Source organism: Marmota marmota, unplaced genomic scaffold (genome assembly GCF_001458135.2).
Source record: "Marmota marmota marmota unplaced genomic scaffold, marMar, whole genome shotgun sequence".
Taxonomy (NCBI): Eukaryota; Metazoa; Chordata; class Mammalia; order Rodentia; family Sciuridae; genus Marmota; species Marmota marmota.
In genome coordinates this window covers 15759326-15782463 of record NW_025999880.1, presented here as the reverse complement: position 1 = coordinate 15782463, position 23138 = coordinate 15759326, and the positions used below count along the sequence as shown (strand labels likewise).

At 43.7% G+C, this 23138-nt stretch overlaps 2 protein-coding genes across 2 annotated transcripts; one reads left to right on the top strand and one right to left on the bottom strand.

Moving 5' to 3' along the window:
- Window positions 1-123: 123 nt before the first annotated feature.
- Window positions 124-7579, top strand: LOC107150547 (membrane primary amine oxidase-like). Its single transcript, XM_015495647.2, is given in 4 exon segments — window positions 124-1873; window positions 4646-4931; window positions 5643-5772; window positions 6037-7579. Coding segments are annotated over 4 exon segments (2277 nt in total). The 5' UTR covers window positions 124-288; the 3' UTR covers window positions 6313-7579.
- Window positions 7580-19783: 12204 nt separating this feature from the next.
- On the bottom strand, window positions 19784-20709 carry LOC107150763 (SS18-like protein 2). The gene has a single exon (XM_048790821.1). The coding sequence runs from the start codon at window positions 20480-20482 to the stop codon at window positions 20243-20245; it is 240 nt and encodes a 79-aa protein (XP_048646778.1). The 5' UTR covers window positions 20483-20709; the 3' UTR covers window positions 19784-20242.
- Between the last annotated feature and the right edge of the window lie 2429 nt (window positions 20710-23138).

Genomic DNA, 23138 nt, shown 5'->3' with positions numbered 1-23138 from the left:
GTGTGCTGTTTGATTTGCAACAGGAGGCTTGTGTGGGTTATACAAAGTCCAGGGTCCTATCTAAGCCCCACCTCCTGTACTTGACCTGAGCCCTGGTCCCCTCCAGCTCCACCCCTCTGCTCTGGGTTGCTTGTCATTCCCATTACTGTTACTATCATGCCTCTTGCTGGCCGCACCACCCAGAGACCACTACCCTCTGGAGACTGAGAGGCATCCTACATTCAGGCCCTGTCTATCTTCTGTTCTGCATTCAGAATCAGAGCCTGGAGACGGCCCTCAGCTTTAGAGATGGCTATCCTTATTATTTTTTACCTACTTAGTGTTCTGGTGACAGGTATGTGTGAAGATGGGGCTGGGAGTGACAGGGAATGTAAACCAGGCCTGGCTCCCCATTGCCCCTCCATTCCTCCCAGTGCCCAGCCCTGGACACACCCTGCCCAGAGCCAGCTGTTTGCAGACCTGAGCCCAGAAGAGTTGACAGCTGTGATGAGTTTTCTGGCCCAGAAGCTGGGGCCAGGGCTGGTGGATGCAACCCAGGCTCGCCCCTCAGACAACTGTGTCTTCTCAGTGGAGCTGCAGCTGCCCCCCAAGGCTGCTGCCTTGACCCACTTGGACAGAGGGGGCCCGCCACCTGCCCGAGAAGCACTGGCCATCATCTTCTTTGGTGGACAATCCCAGCCCAATGTAAGTGAGCTGGTGGTGGGGCCACTGCCTCACCCCTCCTACATGCGGGATGTGACTGTGGAGCGTCATGGGGGCCCCCTGCCCTACCACCGACGCCCTGTGCTGATCCGAGAATACCTGGACATAGACCAGATGATCTTCAACAGAGAACTGCCCCAGGCTAAGGGACTCCTTCACCACTGCTGCTTCTACAAAATTCAGAGAAAAAACTTGGTGACAATGACCACGGCTCCCCGTGGTCTACAATCAGGGGACCGGGCCACCTGGTTTGGCCTCTACTACAACCTCTCAGGGGCTGGGTTTTTCCTGCACCCTGTGGGGTTGGAGCTGCTGGTGGACCACAAGGCCCTGAACCCTGCCCACTGGACCATCCAGAAGGTATTCTATCAAGGCCGCTACTATGAGAGTCTGGCCCAGCTAGAGGACCAATTTGAGGCTGGCCTGGTGAATGTGGTGGTAATCCCAGACAATGGCACAGGTGGGTCCTGGTCCCTGAAGTCCCCAGTGCCCCCTGGTCCGTCTCCCCCTCTGCAGTTCCATCCCCAGGGTCCCCGCTTCAGTGTCCAGGGGAATCAAGTGGCCTCCTCAATGTGGACTTTCTCCTTTGGCCTTGGAGCTTTCAGTGGTCCGAGGATCTTTGACATCCGTTTCCAAAGGGAGAGGGTGGCCTATGAAGTCAGCGTCCAGGAGGCCGTGGCCATCTATGGTGGAAATTCCCCAGCTGCAATGTTGACCCGCTATATGGATGGTAGCTTTGGCATTGGCAAGTACTCCACACCCTTGACGCGTGGGGTGGACTGCCCCTACCTGGCCACATATGTGGACTGGCACTTCCTTTTGGAGTCCCAGACCCCCAAGACAATACATGATGCCTTTTGTGTGTTTGAACAGAATCAGGGCCTCCCCCTGCGGCGACATCACTCAGATTTCAACTCCTACTATTTTGGGGGCCTTGCGGAGACAGTGCTGGTCGTCAGATCTGTGTCCACCATGCTCAACTATGACTATGTATGGGATATGATCTTCCACCCCAATGGGGCCATAGAAGTCAAAGTTCATGCCATGGGCTACATCAGCTCTTCGTTCCTCTTTGGTGCTGCTCAAAGGTATGGGAACCGAGTTGGGGAGCACACGCTGGGCACGATTCACACCCACAGTGCCCACTTCAAGGTGGATCTGGATGTGGCAGGTAAGATATCCTGATGGGGATAAAGGTGCCAGAGGAATAGCCTGAAGTCTCCATGGCCAGTTTTAAAAGTTTTCTTTGAAACAATAAAATATAAAAGGATATGCAAAAATCATCCTGCTCAGAGCTTTTCATTCTTACCAGGTTCATATTATATTCTCCTATACTGAAAAAAAAAATCCATACTTAAAAAATTGTTTCTGGGGGCTTTGATTGTGGCTCAGTGGTAGAGCACTCGCCTAGCATGTGCAAGGTCCTGGGTTCGATCCTCAGCATCACATAAAAATAAAATAAAGATATTGTGTCCAACTACAACTAAAAAATATATATTAAAAAATTGTTTCTGTAGTTGATTTATCATAATACAAATATGAGATACTAGTGTACATAGTTAGATTTCTATATCAAAATGGGATTATAATGTACATATATTTTGCTACTTCTATCTTTTCTCATCACAAGATCATTCAGGTAAACAATGCATGTTTACTAAATACATACCTGTGCCAAGCCCTCCCCTACATAAATTAACTAAAGAAATGCACTCTTGTTTCCAGAAAGCTTGCTTTATAATGGAGGACTAGAGCATGCTTGGAGAGGTTCTGGGAAGATGTGTATGATGGAAACTTTTTAGGCTTAACATCTCTTTACCTCAGTTTACTTAAGCATAAAAATAATATAACTGTGCATTCTTTTTAAAAAAATTTTTTTTGGTTGTAAATGGATCTTTTATTTTATTTACTTATTTATATGCGGTGCTGTGGATTAAACCCAGGGCCTCACACATGCCAGGCAAGTGCTCTACCACTGAGCCACAACTCCAGCTCCTAACAGTGCCTTCTTTATAAGATTAACAACTANCCCAACAGTGTGAGGCCTAGCGTATAGTTTCCCTTCCTGTTGGCCCCCATGTCTGTAGACCATATGTGTGTGTTTTGGGATTGCTCTGGGCTGGCTTCCTGGGTGATTAAAAAATCACACTAAGATCTTGGTCCCTAGCATTGCTACAATACTGTGTATCCTTTTGACCAACCAAGGCACATTATTCAAATTCTCTATGCTTCAGTTGTCCCATCTATAAGTGGAGACAGTTTATAGTTTCTCCTTCATAAGGTTGTCATAAAAATAAGAGTGGCAGTGTATATAAAGCACTCAACATGGTGCATGCATAGAACTTCGGCTTTCATAAGTGTGAGTCTTCTTTCCATGAGAAGGCAGTTCAGGTGATGTCATAGGGCTTGAGTAGTGAGAAGCAGTTCCTCTCTTCAAGTCAGAGCAATCTCACCCTGAGCTATGCCCACTGGGTAAACCACCTTTTTGTGATTACTGAGAGGGTAAATGTAGGTGGAGGCCCAGTCCCAAGACATCTGGAATAATTACTAAAGACGACATAATTGAGGAAGAACTTCTCATATCTGTGCATTGGGGATATCTTGGGGAGAGGGAAGGGAAGCAGGGGCCACACTCTGTCCTGGGATGCTCTTTGACCCCCCTCTGAAGCCAGGTGGGGGAGGACTCCAGAGGGACCAGGGCAACTATATGATCAGCCTTCCACCCTCACCCACCCCACCCCCCGCAAAAAAAAAAAAAAAAAAAAAAAAACAGAAAGAAAATAAAATTTAAGTATATACTCAAATCAACACATACACACACTTCTACCTTTGTCTCTGTAGGTTAAATGATAATACTTTTAAATATCAGCTATTGTTTTTAGCCACATGAACCCTCTTCTAGATGGATCAAAAAGAACTCTTAGTCTTTGTGTTCTAAGGGTGAAGACATTGGACTGTGGTTTAGGGGCAGTAAATCCACAGAAGAAAACTAAGGTTTGCTAAATCAGTCTCTGGACTCTCCTGGTCCCTAGAAAGTATGGAGGGATTAGCCAGCATGTTTTGGTTTATTGCTCTTTGATCTCAGATCATGTCAGATGATTCCTAATAAGGGACCTAGTTAGGCTGCAATAAAATAATTCAAAACTCCAAGTGTTCAGGGAACAAATTGTAAATTTGGCCCCACTCCCAACTCCCTGTCATGTTCTAAACTATAGGAGATGCCTCTAATCCCCAACAGTGTGAGGCCTAGCGTATAGTTTCCCTTCCTGTTGGCCCCCATGTCTGTAGACCATATGTGTGTGTTTTGGGATTGCTCTGGGCTGGCTTCCTGGGTGATTAAAAAATCACACTAAGATCTTGGTCCCTAGCATTGCTACAATACTGTGTATCCTTTTGACCAACCAAGGCACATTATTCAAATTCTCTATGCTTCAGTTGTCCCATCTATAAGTGGAGACAGTTTATAGTTTCTCCTTCATAAGGTTGTCATAAAAATAAGAGTGGCAGTGTATATAAAGCACTCAACATGGTGCATGCATAGAACTTCGGCTTTCATAAGTGTGAGTCTTCTTTCCATGAGAAGGCAGTTCAGGTGATGTCATAGGGCTTGAGTAGTGAGAAGCAGTTCCTCTCTTCAAGTCAGAGCAATCTCACCCTGAGCTATGCCCACTGGGTAAACCACCTTTTTGTGATTACTGAGAGGGTAAATGTAGGTGGAGGCCCAGTCCCAAGACATCTGGAATAATTACTAAAGACGACATAATTGAGGAAGAACTTCTCATATCTGTGCATTGGGGATATCTTGGGGAGAGGGAAGGGAAGCAGGGGCCACAATCTGTCCTGGGATGCTCTTTGACCCCCCTCTGAAGCCAGGTGGGGGAGGACTCCAGAGGGACCAGGGCAACTATATGATCAGCCTTCCACCCTCACCCACCCCACACAGGACTGGAGAACTGGGTCTGGGCTGAAGACATGGCCTTTGTCCCCACGACTGTGCCCTGACACCCTGAACACCAGGTACAGAGAATGCAGGTGACCCGAAAGCTGCTGGAAACAGAGGAGCAGGCTGCTTTCCCCCTGGGAGGGGCCACTCCCCGTTACCTGTACCTGGCCAGCAACCACAGCAACAAGTGGGGTCACCCACGAGGCTACCGCATCCAGATACTTAGTTTTGCAGGGGAGCCACTGCCCCAGAACAGCTCCATGGAGAGAGCCTTCAGCTGGGGGAGGTAAGTGGTGGGCTGTCAGAGAGGGCTGGGGGAAGTGGGCTGAACAAAGGGGCTTTCATTGCTCTATTTTTTAATGGGTACATGTGCACCTATCCTCTTCTATGGATCTTGAGTTGCTCAAAATGAAGATTAGTGGATGGATGTATGGATGGATGGATGGAAGACAGGCAAGATATGGTGCATTCAAGCAAATACAGAAAATATTAATGGTAGAACCTAGGCTGTAGTTATTATGGTGTTTTCTATACAATCCTTTCATCTTCTCTGTATGTTTAAAATATTTGAAAAAAAAAAAGGTTGGAGGAAAAAACAAAGAGTTAAAGGAACCCAGGTTGGAGAAAGTAATCCCTAATATTCAGGCAGTTGAGATAGAGAACTTGACCTCAGATGGGAATAGATGGGAATCAGGACACATCCATAATTTTGGATCCAAACTCCAGGCTCAACACCAGGCTCTGATCTGGAAGCATGGATGAATGACATTCCTACCCAAAGTCTGAATTGTGAACAAGGTGACGTTTGAGGTATAGGATATTGAACAAATGCAGGAACTCTACAGGGTTGGAGAAGAATGAGAACTACATGAGAATGATAAAGAGACTCAGTACCAAGACCTTTATGTTTATTTTGCCCATATGTTCCCTCTTCCTTGCAGCTTTGGGCAGCAGTTTGTGTTGATGACCTTGTAGATCTAAACAAAATTGCCTGCAGGTACCAGCTGGCTGTGACACAGCAGAAGGAGGGGGAGCCCAGTAGCACCAGCATCTATAATTTGAATGACCCTTGGACACCTACGGTGGACTTCACTGACTTCATCAATAATGAGACTATTGTAGGGCAGGTGAGTTGAATGGGAAGTGAGGAATGAGGTGGAAATGAGAGGGGAAGGCAGGAATGAGCCACTTCTCTTTCACCGGTGAGATTCCTCGGGGGTCTTAAGAACCCATTTAGAAAAACAAACCTTGATGATTTCACATTTTTTCCTGAGAATTTAAGGGAGTATGGGTTGGTGAGCTGAAGCCTTCCCTGAAGGGCCACTGGGGGAGGCAGGGCATATCCCTAGCAAAGCCTGACCTCATGATCCTCTTTCTTCTCCCCCTGATAGGACTTGGTGGCCTGGGTGACAGCTGGTTTTCTGCACATCCCACATGCAGAGGATATTCCCAACACGGTGACTGTGGGGAATGGAGTGGGCTTCTTCCTCCGACCCTACAACTTCTTTGATGAGGACCCTTCCTTCTACTCTGCTGACTCAGTCTACTTCCGGGAGGACCAGGAAGCTGGGGACTGTGAGATCAACCCCCTGGCTTGCCTGTCCCAAGCTGCTGCCTGTGCCCCTGACCTCCCTGCCTTCTCCCATGGGGGCTTCTCTCACAACTAGTTAGTCCCTGGGATGGCCAATCTGACCAGGAGCCCTGGGGTCAGGTTAGAAGGGCTGGGGCAGCAACTGGACTCTGGGCAGGGCAGCCTGTTTCCCTCTTCTCCTTCCTTACACCCCTGATGTCTCTGTCAAGGTCCTTTCTCTTCCACTGTCCTCTTTTGCCTCCTCCTCCTTGGCTAGAGCATCCTGACCCTGAGATGCCTGACAGAGGAATACTTGGTTTTGCTGGTCCTAGCTGTGCTGAGTTCCCTCCCCAGGGAGGGGAGGAATAACCCAGCCAGGAGACTGAAGCAGTGACCAAGCTTGTCCCCAGATGACTCTTGTATTTTCTAAGCTTTTCTCCCTTATTTTTATAAATGAGATACGAGTCATAAAACCTAAAACTCACTATTTCAAAATAAACTATTTAGTGGTTTTTTTTTTTTTAAAAATATGGTCACAAAGTTGTGCAATCTTTGCCACTAATTCCAGAACATTTTCATCACTCCAGAAAGAAACCCCATGCCTAGCTGGTGTGGTGGCGTACAACTGGAATCCCTGTGGCTGGGAGGCTGAAGCAAGAGGATGACACCAACCTCAGCAACTTAGCGAAGCCCTAAGCAACTTAGTGAGACCCTGTCTCTAAATAAAAAAGGGCTGGGAATGTGGCTCAGTGGTTAAGTGTCCCTGGGTTCAATCCCTGATACCAAAACAAAAAACAAAAACAAAATAGGAACCCCAAACCCTACCTATTAGCAGTCACTCTCCATCCCTCCCCCACCCCTTCCCAGATCTGCATAATCATTAATCTACTTTCCATCACTATGGATTTGTCTATATTCTGGACATGCTGTATAAATGGATTCATTCAATATATGGTCTTTCATGATTGGCTTCTTTTACTTAGCATGCTTTGAAGTGCATTAATTTTACAGTGTATATCATTGCTTCATTTCTATACTGCTAAATAATATTCCATTGTATGTTGTTAGAATTTGGATCTTGAATGTCTCCTAAAGGCTTGGTGGTATTATTGGGAGATGATGGAATCTTTGGAAGGTGGGGTTTGTGGGAGGTCCTTAGGTTATTGGGAGTGTGGAAATGGATTGTGGAATCCCTACTCCTTTCTCTCTTTTTTTGCTCCCTGGCTCATGACATAGTGAGTTTATTCTGCCTCTCACTTCTGCCGTGATATACTGCTTGCCTCAGGCCCAAAGCAACATAACCAATCAATCAGGGACTGGAACTTCCAAAACTGTAAGCGAAAATAAATCTTTTCTCTTCATAAGTTAATTGCCTCAGGTATTTTTTTTTGGGGGGGGTGGTACTAGGGACTGAACTCAGGGGCACTCAGCCACTGAGCCACATCCCCAGCCCTATTTTGTATTTTATTTAGAGACAGGGTCTCACTGAATTGCTTAGTGCCTCGCCACTGCTGAGGCTGGCTTTGAACTTGCAATTCTCCTGCCTCAGCCTCCCAAGCCACTGGGATTACAAGTGTGTGCCACGGCATCCGGCTGCTTCAGGTATTTTATTATAGTCATGGAAAGATGATTAGCACATGTGAATCAACTATATTTTGTTTATTCATTTATTAGTTGATGGAATTTTAAGTTGTTTCCAGTTATTCATTTATTAGTTGATGGGAATTTGAGTTGTTTCCAGATCATGTTGGGAACATTCATGTTCTTATACAGACTTTATGTTTTCCCTTCTGTTGGGTATATGGCTCAGAGTGGAATTGGTGGGTCATATGATAATTCTGTGTTTAACCTTTTGAGTAACTACTCAAATGTTTTCCAAAGTGACTTGTATTTTCTTTTTCTTTTTTATTGCATAAAATATACATAAAATCTCTATTTTTAACAAATTTTTTAATAGTCAGAAGCTTGCTTGGGCCATCCCAGCCTTTTTTCTGCTCTGGGTCTTAAATATGAGGATGGGGCTTCTAGAGACCTATTTTTCTGTCAAGCTCTAGGGCAAAATCCCCCTAAGCTCATGTCTCTCCCTTCCTTCTTCCTCTTCCCCATTCCTCTGCTATTTCCCTCCAAGGTCCTAGAGTTATGTCCCTGCTGCCTCAGTTCTTATATCCCCCCAATTTGGGTGTCCTCCTCTGTCCCTGTGCTGGAGAAACCTTGGCTGGCAGAGGCTATCTTGTTTGAGAGGACAATCCCTAGTTATCTCTTATGAGAGACATATGTCTCTGTACAGCTCTCTTCTTGTCTCTTTGATGCTCTGTCTGAATAAAAATCTTCCTCCTATTATCCTGTCATCTGTCTAATAATCCCCTTCCAAGTCCCCAACATTTACATAGGCCACATGGCATGTGCTTTTATGAGGGAAAAGGATGGTCAAGTGGCAGCAGCAGCTCAAGGGTTTTTTTTATTTTTATTTTTTATAGTTGTAGATGGACAGCGTGTCTTTGTTTAGTTTTTTATGTGGCGCTGAGGATCGAACCCAGTCCCAGTGCCTCACACATGCTAAGCAAGCGCTCTGCGACTGAGCTACAGCCCCAGCCCTCAAGAGGTTTTGTGGGTGGAATGACAAAGGGTCATCTGTTCCCAGAGACATGGTGGCAGTGACCTCTGTGACTTTGAAGCAGCCAGCATAGGAGACAATAATGTCACTGGGAGTAAGAACCAAAAGACCTCAGGAGCTCAGGCCACTAGCCTGGGAGCTGCAAATGAGGCAGGTGCCTCCCAATGGGGACCTTCTTTGTCTGGTCAGCATAACAGCCTCCTGGGCTGCCACCAGTCCTGTGGTGTGGACTTTGGAAAGGCATAAAGAAGAACTGGGATCTTTTCCAGGAAGGGTTTGGGTACAGGAGTAAAGTAGGGAGGAGATAGGGCTCAAAGACCAAGTTTTATGCTGTGCAGGGGGTCCACACCTCTGCTTCTATGGTTGGCCCACTTGTCATTGTCATTTCTGTGGGTCACAAAATCAAGAAGAGATGGGATGCTATCATGCATAATAAATTAGAATTTAAAAGAATTTTTTTAAAAAAAGAAGAGATGGGATTCCTTTCCCAGGAGCAAGCCCAGGCTACCCACCTAGCTTTTGGGACATTAAAGGGATACAGCAAGGGGCTGGGGTCGTGGCTCAGTTTTAGAGCACTTGCCTTGCATGTGTGAGGCACTGGGTTCAATTCTCAGCACTGCATATAAATAAATGAATAAAATAAAGTTCCTTCGACAACTAAAAAAAATTTTTAAAAAAGATATTGCAAGAGGAGAGTTCAAGACACAAGATTTGGGTCTAATTCAGCTTGTGACCCGAGGGGTTACAAACCTGGAGTTCAGACCACATAGAATCCTGGGGCTCCCTTGACAAATGGACCCCTGTTAACCACGTGAGTTGGAGAAAAACTAGGTTTTGACCAGGGGACTTTCCTACAAATACTAAAAGTGTTCTGGGTATGGTGGCACAAGCCTGTAATCCCAGCTACTTGGGATTACAGACAAAAGAAAAAAGAAAAAAGGGCTGGGGATGTAACTCAGTGGTAGAGTTCTTGCCAGGATACATGAAGCTATGGAGGTTTAATCCCCAGTATTCCCCCCCACCAAAATAAGAATAATAAAAAACAACAGTGTAGGAGCCTCTATTCTCAGGTAGTGACTCTCAACAGGATGTGGTGAACAGTGCTTAGATGGCAAGGGGTAAAGGCAGAGCCTGTTTGCTTCAATTGCTGATTCTTTCCGTTTGCACCTCAGCTCCATGATTCAGCCTCTCTGTACTCTTCCAGCCCAAATACCTTGTACTGAATTCTTCCATTTTCTCATTTAAAGAAATTTGGGCCATGATGGGTGGAGATACTCCCTCTTACTCCCAAAATAAACTCTGTAGGGAAGCAAGGCTGCTCCTCCAGAGGCAGGGATGGGGCCTGGGGATCCATGACCCCAGGCTGAGATATGCTGGGAAGCATGCTGCTGTGACCTAGGAGTGTGCAATAGGGCTACCTGCAGAAGTCAAAGGGCATAGCCCAGGGTCCCTGAGGAAGGGTGTGCACTGCTAATGCTAAGGAAAAAACAGAAAAGTTCTTCTAAGTCCACATCTTTCCACCCTCAAGAACCAACCAGATGCCGGGTGTGGTGGCATACAACTCGGGAGGCTGAGAAAGGAGGATTGCAAGTTCAAAGCCAGCCTCAGCAACAGCGAGGTGCTAAGCAACTCAGTGAGACCCTGTCTCTAATAAAATATAAAAAATCGGGCTGGAGATGAAATTCAGTGGTTGAGTGTCCCTGAGTTCAATCCCTGGTACTCACCCCACACACACCAGAAAAAAGAACCAACCAGACCCTGAGAAATGAAACCCAGAAAGATCCAAGAGGTCTGAATTTCAAAGTTCTGGGACAAATCTAGAGGTAAGAAGCTTTGGGAATTGTGGGTCTTCTAGGGATCTATAAACCTATAGACCTTGCTGGAAGTGTGTGTGTGCTCCCTGGGGGTTCTACAGGTTCATTTCTTTTTCTTTTCTTTTCTTTTTTTTTTAGTTGTAGATGAACACAATACCTTTATTTATTTATTTAATGTGGTGCTGAGGATGGAACACAGTGCCTCATGTGTGCTAGGCAAGAGCTCTACCACTGAGCCACAACCCCAGTCCTCTACAGGTTCATTTCTACCCTGCTCAGCGGTCTGGCTTAGCCTCCTCTTGGAGCCTCTCTGTGTCCCTACTCTGATACTTGGCCTGTGGCTGATGACTGACCATTTTAACCCCCTCAGGTTCTGCAGGTGGAAGTATACAACATCTGTGGCATTCCTCCTCCTCCGCACCTCCAGGTCCTCTGACTGCAACAATCTCATTTAGCTTTTCAAGAGACTCATGCGTCCTTCACTCATTCAGCTTGGATTTCGCAGTCCCTATTAATTCTATAGTAATAATCATTATAGTCAATAAAATTGCCTTCATAGTAATGTCACAGTGGAGTGAAGGACATTCAAATGAAGAGGCGAAACTCCTACTTCTGGTCCCAAGAGGCCAGCTGTGTGTCTCTACATTTCAAAAACTGGGTCTGTCTAAGAAAGAGATGGACAGAGAGCAAAATGGAGATGGGTTTGGAGAAAGAGTTGGAGAGGGGATGGGGGTAAGGATGGGAGTGGAACAGAGGTCCAGAGGGAGTGGGGAGGGGATTAGTGATACAGAGGAGGTGGGATGATAGACGAGGTGGAGATGAGATGAGGTGTGGTGGGGGCAGAGATATGGATGAGAGCCAAGAGGACTGTGTGGCCCTCTGGCCTCCCCAGATTACAAACCTGTGCTTCCTACCTTACCCCATGGATCTTGATGCAGAGAAAACTTGATTCCTTCATTCATCAAACATATCTTGGACTCGTCTTGAATGCCAGGCTTGCATTGATAGACTGCACACACACAAACACAAACACATACACACTGAGTGTCTTCCATCATTTCCTTCAAAAAGCTCAAAGTCTAAGGTAGAGAGAGGTATTTTGGTAAACAAAACACTGGGGTAGGAGCTGGCAGACAAGCTGACCACAGAACAGGGTGTCTGTAGGAGTCTGGGAGGGCTTCATGGAAAAGGTGATCATTATCCGTGTGTTTGTATAGATTTACTTATTAAATTCATAAAACATTTGCATGTTGAAAAATTCTAAAAAGCACATGTGTCTAGTGCTGATTGTACAACAATTCTGAGAATTACTACAGCCTACTGAATGATACATTTTACATGGGTAAACAATATGGTATGTGACTTAAATCTCAGTAATGTTCTATTTTAAAATAAGGGTATGTGTTCTCATCTCAACTCTGCTCTTGGTCTCTTCCTGAATTCAACCAATATTGGAAACTTGGATGTCATGCAGAACACTCTGGTCTTGTCTCCTCATGATGAGTCAAACCACAAACAAAATCACAAAAAAACAATGCAACAATAACAGAAAAACATATCCCAAATATCCCTTCAACATCTTCTTCTCTCATTCATCTAAATTTTGCTGCAGTTTTTATCTCTGAGCACTTGTGTTTTTACATAAGTAAGGACAGTCTAGATACTCTTTTGTACTCTTTTTCCTTTAAGGGTACATCATAAGCATTTCACCAGTTTACTGTGTAACACTCAAAAGGATGGTTTTCAAAGGATGAGAGACTCTATCAAGTTGATGGTAAAGGAATCTTTCCTCACTAGGTGATTGGGCTGGTTCTAAATTGCTATGAAGTAGAAGAATGATCCACCAGACCTTGACTTGGGACAATAGCTTTCACATGACAGACTCAGTCTTAGAGCTAAAAGGGATTCTGGATAGGCTTTTCTAGTCCTGGAAAGGTTTTCCATAGCCCCACCTACTATGCACCAAAGGAACTATTAGAAGACAGGGAGGTCCAGATGGAGTCTCCCTATCTTCTGGCCTAGCAAATTCCCCCTTACCCTCTTGCCTTCCTTGGTGAAATGGCAAAGTATGTCTGGGGAAGGTGAACTATGGAGACTCAGGAGGAGACATTTGGGACTGTCTACTACAATGCCAGGGCTGCCAGTTCACTTTCTTTGACATTATGAATGAATTAGTCCACTGGGCACTGTGCTAGGTGCTGGGGAAACAGTGGGATGCAGATAGATAGCCATGGTCCACTTCTTGGCTTGGACCAGTGAAGACACTGCTGGAACAAGAAAACTTCTGTGATGATTCTTGAAAGTGAGAGCCAGCCATGGGTCCCCCACTTGCCCTTTATCTCCCTCTCTTAAAGCTGATTCTTCTTTGCCCCAACTATCTGGCCCCAGCTTCCCTGTAGCCGCCAGAGAGACCTTATCAAAAGAAGGGAAATTAATTGAAGCATGCTCAGTTGGACTCTAAAACTAAAAGTCTAAAACTTTCCACTGCATGTCTCTCACTCTCCTTGATTTCACATGCCTGGGCCAGAACATGAAGGGGAACTTGCCTTTTCTTGAGGTCCTTCAAGGAATATGATGTCTTAGTCTCTCCTAATTCTCTTATGGAAAAGGAGAAGCCAGTATAGTCTAGACAACTCTGAGTCAAGTGATTTCCATCTACTCCTTTGTTTGATTCTCACAACAACCTTGAGAGATATAAATCAGATGCTGAGTGCTTCTCAAATATTACTTTGTTTTAATTCTAAAAACAGGTCCACCAGGCTACCAAAAAGCGCTGTAGCCCAGGGGAAGGCAAGGAGGTATGATTTTCTATGAAGATCTGGTTCGATACCAGCCAGGTGACTTTGGGCAAGTTAATTCATCTCTCTGAATTTTAGTTTCCTCATCTGTAAAATGGGAATAATATCTATCTCTCAGTGGACAAGAGCATAAATATGCACAGTTGCTTTTCCCATAAGCCTTGACTGGACTGTACTGAAATTTGAATAAACAGTAATAATTGTTATATTCAAGTAAGTTTTTTATTTTGGAGTTGGGTGTAGTAGTGTATACCTATGGTCCAGGCTACTGCAGAGACTAAGACAGAAGATTGTTGGAGCCCAGGAATTCAGGGTCAGACTGGGTAACATAGCAAGATCCTGTCTCAACAACAATAAAAATCCACCTCACAGCCGTTTTCTCATTTGGCTACCACAAGAGGGAAAATCTAAGAAAGTCCAAAAATTCTGTGTAAAAAAATCACCCTTGCTGCACAGGTCAAACTGGGACATGAGGCCAAAGAGCAATATTGACATAATGGAGCCCAAGCACTTCCTTTCCGGATGAGACCTACACTACCTGAGCCAGCAACTGGCAAAGGTTGCAGGAAGGAGGAGTCGAGGCTCAAGGGTTCCTGGGTAGGTGGACATTGGCAGGTCCGCAAATCAGTTCCTCACACAGCCCAGGAGGAGCCCAGAGCCTCGAGGTAGACCCAGAGGGCATGGAGATTTATAAGGACAGAATGGGAAACTGGACCACAAAATACTATAGAATTAAAAAAAAATTTTTTTAAATATTTTTTAGTTGTATATGGACAGAATACCTTTATTTTATTTATTTACTTGTATGTGGTCCTCAGGATCAAACCCAGGGCCTCACTCATGCTGGGCAAGTGTTGTACCACTGAGCCACAACCCCAGACCTAGAATTTGACATATATGTAAGGAGAGGTGTTTGGAGGCAATCAATCAATAAGTTAATGTTTTCTTCATTCCGGATAAGCAGAGGTAACAGCCTAGTGGTTTATAATGTGGCTTCTGGAGCAAGATTGCTAGGGTTTAAATCCAGCAAATGTGACCCTGGGTAAATTATTTAGCACCTCTGTACCTTATTTTCCTTGCCTACAAAATGGGAAGAGTAATAAAATCTACTCAGAACTTTTATGAGAAGTAGATGAGTTAATCCATATAATTTCCCTAAACTAGTCCCTGACGTATGGTAAATGTTCAGTGAATGCTAGCTATTATTACTTTTTTTTTAATATTTATTTTTTAGTTGTAGTTGGACACAGTATCTTTATTCTACTTATTTATTCATTTTATGTGGTGCTGAGGATCGAATCCAGGTCCTTGCAACGTGCTAGCTGAGCCACAACCCCAGCCCTATTATTTACCTTTTTTTTTTTTTATTAACCAGTATCTACTGGATGTTTCATTGGCTATATAAGAAGCCATTCTGAAATTTGGTGGCTTAAAACAACAAACCAATTTATCTTGCTTCTGTAGGGGAACAATCTAGGCTGGGTTTAGTTGATTAGTTCTGCTGGATTCTCCTGCGATCACTATGTTGCTGAGGATCTCTGGCAGATAAGTCTGGGGTTGGGTAGTCCACGATGCCCTCACATGTCTGGCGGCTGGGGCTGGCTATCAGTGATAGCAATGTATCTCCACTGATTTCCTGTTACGGTCCAGAGTTCCAACTGTAGCCCAAAGAGGGCAAGCCCTAGTGAACAAATGCCTTTGGCCTCTACTTGAATGGAATTTGCTGATGTTCCATTGGTCAAGACAAGTCCAGATTCAAAGGATAGACATAAACTTCACATCTTGATGGGAAGAGAGGCAAAATCACAATGCAAAAGGACATGTGTCAGGGATAGTAATACTTTTCCGGCCATCTAATTTACACCCACCACACTGAGTTGTAAACAGAGCTGTGTTTTAGAGCTGGAAGGGATGAGTTCAGGATAGAAGGAAAAATAATTAAAACATAAGAAAAAACAACTATGATGCAGATTTTGAATATGATAAGTAAGTGCCTTACAATAGGATCAGCTAAGTGTGAGGGGAGTTCAGATCAGAGAGATCCTTATCCATTTTTTTGGCGGGGGGGCTGGGGAGAGTGCCAAGGATTGAACTTAGGGGCACTCAACCACTAAGCCACACCCCCAGCCCTATTTTTTTGTTTTATTTAGAGACAGGGTCTCACTGAGTAGCTTAGTGCCTCGCTTTTGCTGAGGATGGCTCTGAACTCAGGATCCTCCTGCCTCAGCATCCCGAGCCGCTGGGATTACAGGCATACACCACTGTACCCGGCCAGAGAGATCCTTTATTGCCAATGAGGGGTGAGTCAGTGAGTTGGGAAGGCTTCATTAGCTTGACCCTGAAATATGGTTAGTATCTGGATCTGTGGAGATGGAGAAAATTCTATTCCAGGTAAAGAGAAGAGTAATGTTAGGACAACCAAGACATGTTTAGGAAATCCAAATACATCTAGCCTATCTGGGGTGTGAGGGTCAAGAAGGGGGGTTGTGAGGCCCAAGACTGGAAAGATAAGGGTGGTCCAGCTGTGGATGAATTTGAGATTGAACTTCACTCTGTAGGCAATGGGAAGCCATTGAATACTTTTCAGAAGACAAGTGAAAAGAACTGTATTATGAGAAGACTCTTGCCCATGGTCATTAGGATGGCTTGGAGTGGGAAGTGAAAAGGGAATTAGGCGCTCATTAGATAACGAAGGAGCTAGGGGCCTAGACAGAGGGATTGGCCAGGAGCATCAGGAGTAGGAAAAACATGGATAGTTCCTGATGTGTGGCTGCAGTGGGGAATGAAGAGGTGTCAAGGATGATTCTGCTGCCTATAGGATGGCAGAGGGGTAGAAGATTCACTTACAAAGCAAGAAAGTCTGGGGGAAGACCAGGTCTGGAAGGAACTCATGGATGTGGGGAATCTATGGGACCTCCAGGCAGTGCCCGATTGGAGTCTGACATCGCATGACTATGGAAGGAGAGAGAAAGGCAGGGAGAGCAGAAGAAGTTGCTGGAGCAACCCTGCACAGAGTGTTTTAAGGTGCTTAACTACCAAAAACATCAGACGTGGTCAGATGCTTGAGGAGGAAGGATGAGGAAAGACCACTCAGCAGATTTGGCCATGAGATCAGGGCAACCTCCCAGTAGATCAGAGGAGACTGAAATTCCATGGCGTTTGATGAAGAAGAGACAGGCATCCTGCTCTCTGGAATTCATGTTGGAGAGAGTCTCTGTTCTCACATAACCCCAGAACCACCCTCTCTTTCCACTTCAAACCTACTAAAGTGAAAATCTTTAAAATCTTGAAAATAAAACAAACATGGCTGTTCCTTTCCACCCTTGAGGAGGGAGGCAGCTGGTCTGTCCCTGATCTGTCTCCCTTTCTCCAGCCAGAGATCAGGCACTGGCGGGCTGTTTACTTCCCAGTGGAGCCCTGCTGTGTTTTCACATCTAAAAATAGTCATACACACACACACACACACACACACACACGCAGGCGTGGCGGGAGAGGAACCTCACTAACCTCACTGTTTGTTTTCATGAGGATTCTGGGCTTCATCTCTTCCTTCCCCTGCATCAGGGCCTTTATTTTAGAACTCTCAGAGGGGGTAATGTGTGGGTCGAAAGGGTCCAAAACTACTAATTTTCTAATTATCACACCCAGTTGGGATCCTGGAAAAGGAAAGCAATAATAACCTTCTGTACAGCATTGGTGTTTGGGTTGGGATGAAATTGTCCCAGCTATTAAAGAAACAGTTAATGAAAGGATTACAAGGACAGAGCTGGAGGGTGAAGGGGGTGAGTCCCATCTGAATGGCAGCCAGGTGCACTGTGAGGAGCTGACTTTGCTACAGAATTGTGGGGTCCTCTCTGACTCGTGGCACCTGTGTTAGCCAGCTTTTCATGGCTGTTTCCAACATATCTGAAAAGGACAATTTAAAGGAGGAAAAGTGGTTTTTTGTTTGTTTTGTTTTTATTTTCTTGAAGTACCAGAGATTAAACCCAGGACCCTGCACAAGTTATGCAAGTGCTCTACTAATGAGCTAAATAGCCGGCCCTTTTTTATTTTGAAATAAGGTCTCACTAAGTTGCCCAGGCTGGCCTTGAACTTGCAATCCTTGTGTCTCAGCTTCCTGAGTAGCTGGGATTACAAGCATGTGCCTCCGTAACCAGCAGAAAAGTTTATTTTGGTTCATGATTTCAGAGTTGTCCAATTCACGGAGGGCTAACTCCATTACTGTGGGCCAGAGTTGAGGCAGGACATCATGGCAGAGGGTAGTGGCACCAGCTAGTGGCACCCAGAAAGCAGAGAAAGAGTGAGAGGAGAAGGGAAGGGAGGGAGGGAGGAAAGGAGGTGAGGCTAGGGAGAAGATAAGCCATTCCAAGGTATGTCCCTAGTCCCCCAACTAGGACCTACCTCCCAGTAGTCCATTCAACTATCCATGAACTAATCTATCAAATGGACCACTGATGAGGTCAGAGCCCTCGGGATCCAATCATTGCTTAAAAGCCATACCTCTGAACCTTGCTGCAATTGGGGACCATGCTTTTAACAAACAAGACTTTGTGAGGACATTCCAAAAACAAATATTAATAGCAACCCTTGGGTCTGTGTTCTGACAGCCTTGGTATTTAGATGTCCCAGGGTAGAAAGAAGACTAACTTCACTGGGTATTCTTTAAAATTATTTGCATTTTAAAAAATCAGTGAATGTATTACTTTTGAAAAAAAAAATTCTTGAGAAACGGTGTCTCACTATGAACCCCAAACTGACCCCAAACTTGTGGGTTCAAGTGATCCTCCTATTTCAGCCTCCCAAGCAGCTGGGGCTATAGGCAAATACTATTGCACCCAGATGACAATATTTTAATTTAAAAAACAGTGCTTTCTAGCCATGTGCTGTAGCGCATCCATGTAATCCCAGTGAATAGAGAGGTTGAAGTGAAAGGATCTCAAGTTCAGGTCAGCCGGGGTAACTTAGGTAGGCCCTATCTCAAAATAAAAAAAATAAAAAAGGCTCTGAAAGAAATTATGAAAGCAATTCCAACCACATTTTGAAAGCTTCCTTCCCTTGCCTCTGCCTCCCCCCATCAACCAAGATTAACTCCTAACAGGAAGGAGCTACATTTGACAGAAAGAACACTTCCTAACTGCAAGAATGGTTTTGGCACTGTCAAAGGATAGATTGATAATGGTAAAAGAGTCTACCATCTGTTCATGTGAGAACTGGTTGACCCTGTGTGGAAACAAGATACTTCCTGGTGGGAACAACAGCTTCTTTGGGTGTGGGGGCTTGAGGAAAAGGAAGGAGAGGAAGAGGAAGGTCAGGCTGGGATTCCCATAAAGGTTTTGGAGCTTCCTTTGATTTTGGTAGAAGGCTGGTCCTGGGTTGGCAGAAGGCAGGGAGTGAGTGGGAAGCTCTTAGCTATTTGTAATGAAGCAAATACCTTCAGGTATTTTTCTGTGGACAAAATGTCCAGCCTTTTCTGAGACCCAGCTCCCACCACCTGGTCAATAGATGCACAGTTCAAGGTCCTAAAGCTGAACTTTCTCACCGCACCAGAGATAAGTTAGCCATTTTCGATGGCTAACAATGATTAATCCATCTCCACCTGTTTTTCCCAACATGTTTTTCTAGCACATGAGCTGGGTCATGCACTCTGAAGGTGATAGCCATTGAACCAGCCAGTTTCTACCATCCACCACTACACACCTCCCCCATTGATCACCTAATAGGAGAGCAAAAAAGCGCCTAAAAGATAAAAAAAAATTAATAATTTTAATGAGACGGTGCATCTTACTGTTTGGGTTGTAACCCTTCAGAGAATCTACCCTGCTGCTGAGAGCAAGTTATGATGTTAAGCCATACTGCAAAGAAAAGACCACTGACCCCAATTTTAAATCAAATTAAAGCAAGCTTGTAATTCTGGCCAGGACTGTGTCTCCCGAAATCCTTGGGTTAGAGAACAGTACCCCAGCTCTCTAGGAGCGTAGTTTTATAGCACAAAAAGTTGCAAAGGGTGTGTAGGGGGGTGCCTTGAGAACTTACAGACAATAGAATTTCGACAAGCATAATACAAAGGCAGATAGTAGATTAATGATCTAAATGGTTCAACATTTCAAGTTAGGGAGTAAATCTATTTGTTTATTTATTTATTTATTTATTTTTGAGATAAAGAAAATTATACATCATTTATTATCATATAATACTAGATAATATTAAAGAATCGCTCTTAATTTTGTTGGCAATATATAACAGTAGTATTGTTACATACCTTATGGTTATTAAGTCCTTACAATTTTTGAGAGAACCAAATATAACACTTGTTACATGAAAAACATCTATACCTTCATATTGTTCTTTTGTGGAAAATCAAGCTTTATTTCAAAGTAATCCAAGAAGAGAAGAGCAGTCAGGGGGAACATACTTACAAACTGGATGGGAGCATACAGATACTTAATCCATTTGGCAAAGGCTCAGTCAGAAGACTCAGCAATTCCTGCTGATCCTCCAACACCTACCCAGTTTCCTCTTCAGGCTGAAACTACTGAGTAGTCTGGAAGATGCCCACGATGTCTGTGTTATCCAAACACACTCCCATTTCAGGAAAGAGGACACCTGTGGTCTACTTATTGAGGGATCTGATTAATTATTAAAATAAATATTTACATTGAGAATATAGTAAACTATTAACTTTCTTCGCATTTTCACATTTTTAACCAGAGGTTTCATGTTTTAAGCAATTGAGTTGGTAAAGATCCTGTCTCCATTTTACAGGTGATGGATTACATTCAATTACTCCTTATAACTGAAAGATCATTTCATTGCTTTTGAAGTACTGGATGAGTTGGCATCTGCGATGGTAGCTAAATAAATGAGATTTCTATGTAACACAATCTGGTACTGGACACACTTGTTCGCTCGACCCTTGTTCTGATACTCCACAATACAGCGGATCAGCTGGTCATTCTCCAGGAGCTTCCTTTGATTTTGGATGGTCTCTTGATTGGCTTCTGCCTTGCCCCTCATCCAGTCAGGTACCAAGGCCACAGACATCACAGGGGGCCCAGGTCAGCACCCCACCTCAGAAAAAGACGCCCATTGGCAGCCAGACAGACGCTATCTCCGCTCTGAAGGCTAGAGAGTAAATTTGGATCCCAACACTAGAATTTACAAGGCACCACTGAGGTTTCAGAGAGGGTTGTTATCTGGTCAGGGAAAACCAGAATTTATGAGGCGCCAGTAAGGTTTCAGAGAGGGTTATTATCTGGTCAGGGAAAGCCAAGCATGAATGAGTTCAAGGCATGGGCAGGCATTAGAAATTGCAGTAATTTATAGTAAAACAGAAATTAACTTTTCATGACTTTGTGATGAGATGGCTCCCAATCTTTAGATGGAATTAGGCTGGGTTTATCATTCCCCCCTTGTCTTATGTGTCCCTTTCAAATCTTTGATAGGGTAGAGGAAGAGCTCTGGAGGAATTTTAATTCCTCAGGTGACAGTCCCCAACTTCCTGGACTCATCCAAAACTGGCCTCCCTGATCCGACCTGACTCGATTTACCTATCTATATTGACTGTCTATCTATTTCTAACTTCATTGTTGTAAGAAAAAGAGGCAACAATCATTTTGGCTTCTTCATAGCTGAGAGTGGGCAATGTGGGTTGGTGGGAAAACAGCATTGGAGTTCAGGTCAGATTGAAGTCTGGTTGGGGAAGAACAGGTTGTAAAGTTCTGTGCAGATGGGTGCTTCTATGAAAGAGAAACAAAAAACATGAGTACTGAACAAATATTGCTGCCTTTGGAACATGTCAATGAATATCATGAAGATGACAGAAGTTAAAATTTTCTCACCAGGAGGTGTGAAGACTGAGAAGGTGTCCCCATAATAAGGCCAGAGTGGACAAGACCTTTATATAGGAATGTAAATCTTTAACATCTCTAGAGTTATCAGGAACGTAAACACAACATTTAACTTTTAATGTTGGAGATGTCCATCTCCATGAGATGTAGTTAAGCTACTCAATGTCATCTGATCTTGTAAAATTTGTGCTGGTATGACCTCCGTGTCTAGTAGAGAACCCTTTATTTCTGTTACTTAGGGCTGGATAATCATACTAGCAAACACCAAGCCTACCTGTAGGCCTTAAATTAACTAAATTCTGACTCTGGCAGTTCCTCTTGATAGTTTCTTTTGATAGTTATCAGGCATTCCTGCCTAAGAATCTCTCTTTATAGCCTCCAGTCTTACTTATTTTAGGGGCTAACATAAGTGTATATCTTAAGTTATATTTAACTATTATTATTTATCTTTAAATGTCCTAGTGTGACTATGTTTTGGTTTTAACTGTCTTTGCTATGTGTTTAAGATGAAACAAGTCAAACTGACTTTTGTTTTTATCTATTATTAAGAGTCAGCTGAGTTTCCATAGGAGACACTCTTGGGGGAACTTGAGAGCAATTTCTTAGTTCTGCTAGTGCCATTTGCGCTAGGATGGGTCCAGATCTTGCTGACCATATGGCTTCCCTTGGAAGCACCAGGGATGTCTCCTTTCTCCAATAACCCTCCTCTTCATGGTAAGTGCCTCCATTGGCTTTCTGTTCTCCAGTGGTCTAATGAATCTCCCTGATTGGGAGGTTATGTGGCCTAGAGTTGCAAAGCTCTTTAGAGAAGTTCCCTGTTCCCTGGGTTTAGACTGATTCAGAAGGCAAAAGCCAAATATTGGTTCTTGGTCCCTTTTAATTTAACTTTAATCTTTAAATCTTGATCTTAAACATCTAGCAAGTCAGTTTCATCAGTCTTAAATTAAGAATACTGGGCTTTAACTTTAATGTCTATAACCTTACATTAATTGGGGTCTGTGCTATCCTGTGCGTCCTTTAAGTGATGGCTTATTATCTTAAATTAACACAGGTTGTGTGCTCTTGAAGCAATACCTCTGTAAAACATTAACAGGCAACATTCAGACATTTTTAAAGAAAATACAAAATAAAATTTACAAGAGTAAAAACATATTTAATTTGTGCAATAACTACCTTGAGCTTTGACTGAGTTATATTATAACCCCTATTTGAGATCTTAGTAATCTTAACAACAAAAATCAATCTTTTGAATACAACTTTAAATAAACTGAAGTCTGGCCTGCTGTGGAGTCATTCTGACATGTATTAAGATGGGAGGCAGAGCCTTATCTCAGGTAAGGCAGGGCTCTTTATAAATCTTAAGTGTTCTAGTTCTGAAGCTGATTTTTGTTTCTTATATATCATTTTATAAAGTTTACATATATTGTTGCTCGAGGTCATATGAATATTAGCTAACACAATATGATATTACATTTAAAATATGAATTACAGAAAGGCTGAGAGCTTTTAACCTTTTGTGGAAAAGTTGCAAAATGTTTGTGTTCTTCATTATTAACCTTTACATAGACTAGGCTCTCATTAACTTAAAAATTGTACCCCAATGTAAAAAGTAACATAAAACTTTAGATCTTATTGATAACAGGTCCCGTTACAGAATATTAAATGGTATAAATAAATCTCCAATAAAGTTTATCATCCTTATAAGCCCAAAATTACCATACAACTTTAGTTTGGAAAACACCAGCTTGATATAATGTTCTTTTAAAGCTTCTACCTTAAAGACTTATATACCTGGAAGATATGAACATATTTAATATACAAATAATAGTAATAACACCATAATTACATTG

Bases quoted from the DNA above. Each gene is read 5' to 3' on its own strand.
- LOC107150763 (XM_048790821.1), bottom strand. From the start codon at position 20,482: ATGTCTGTGGCCTTGGTACCTGACTGGATGAGGGGCAAGGCAGAAGCC.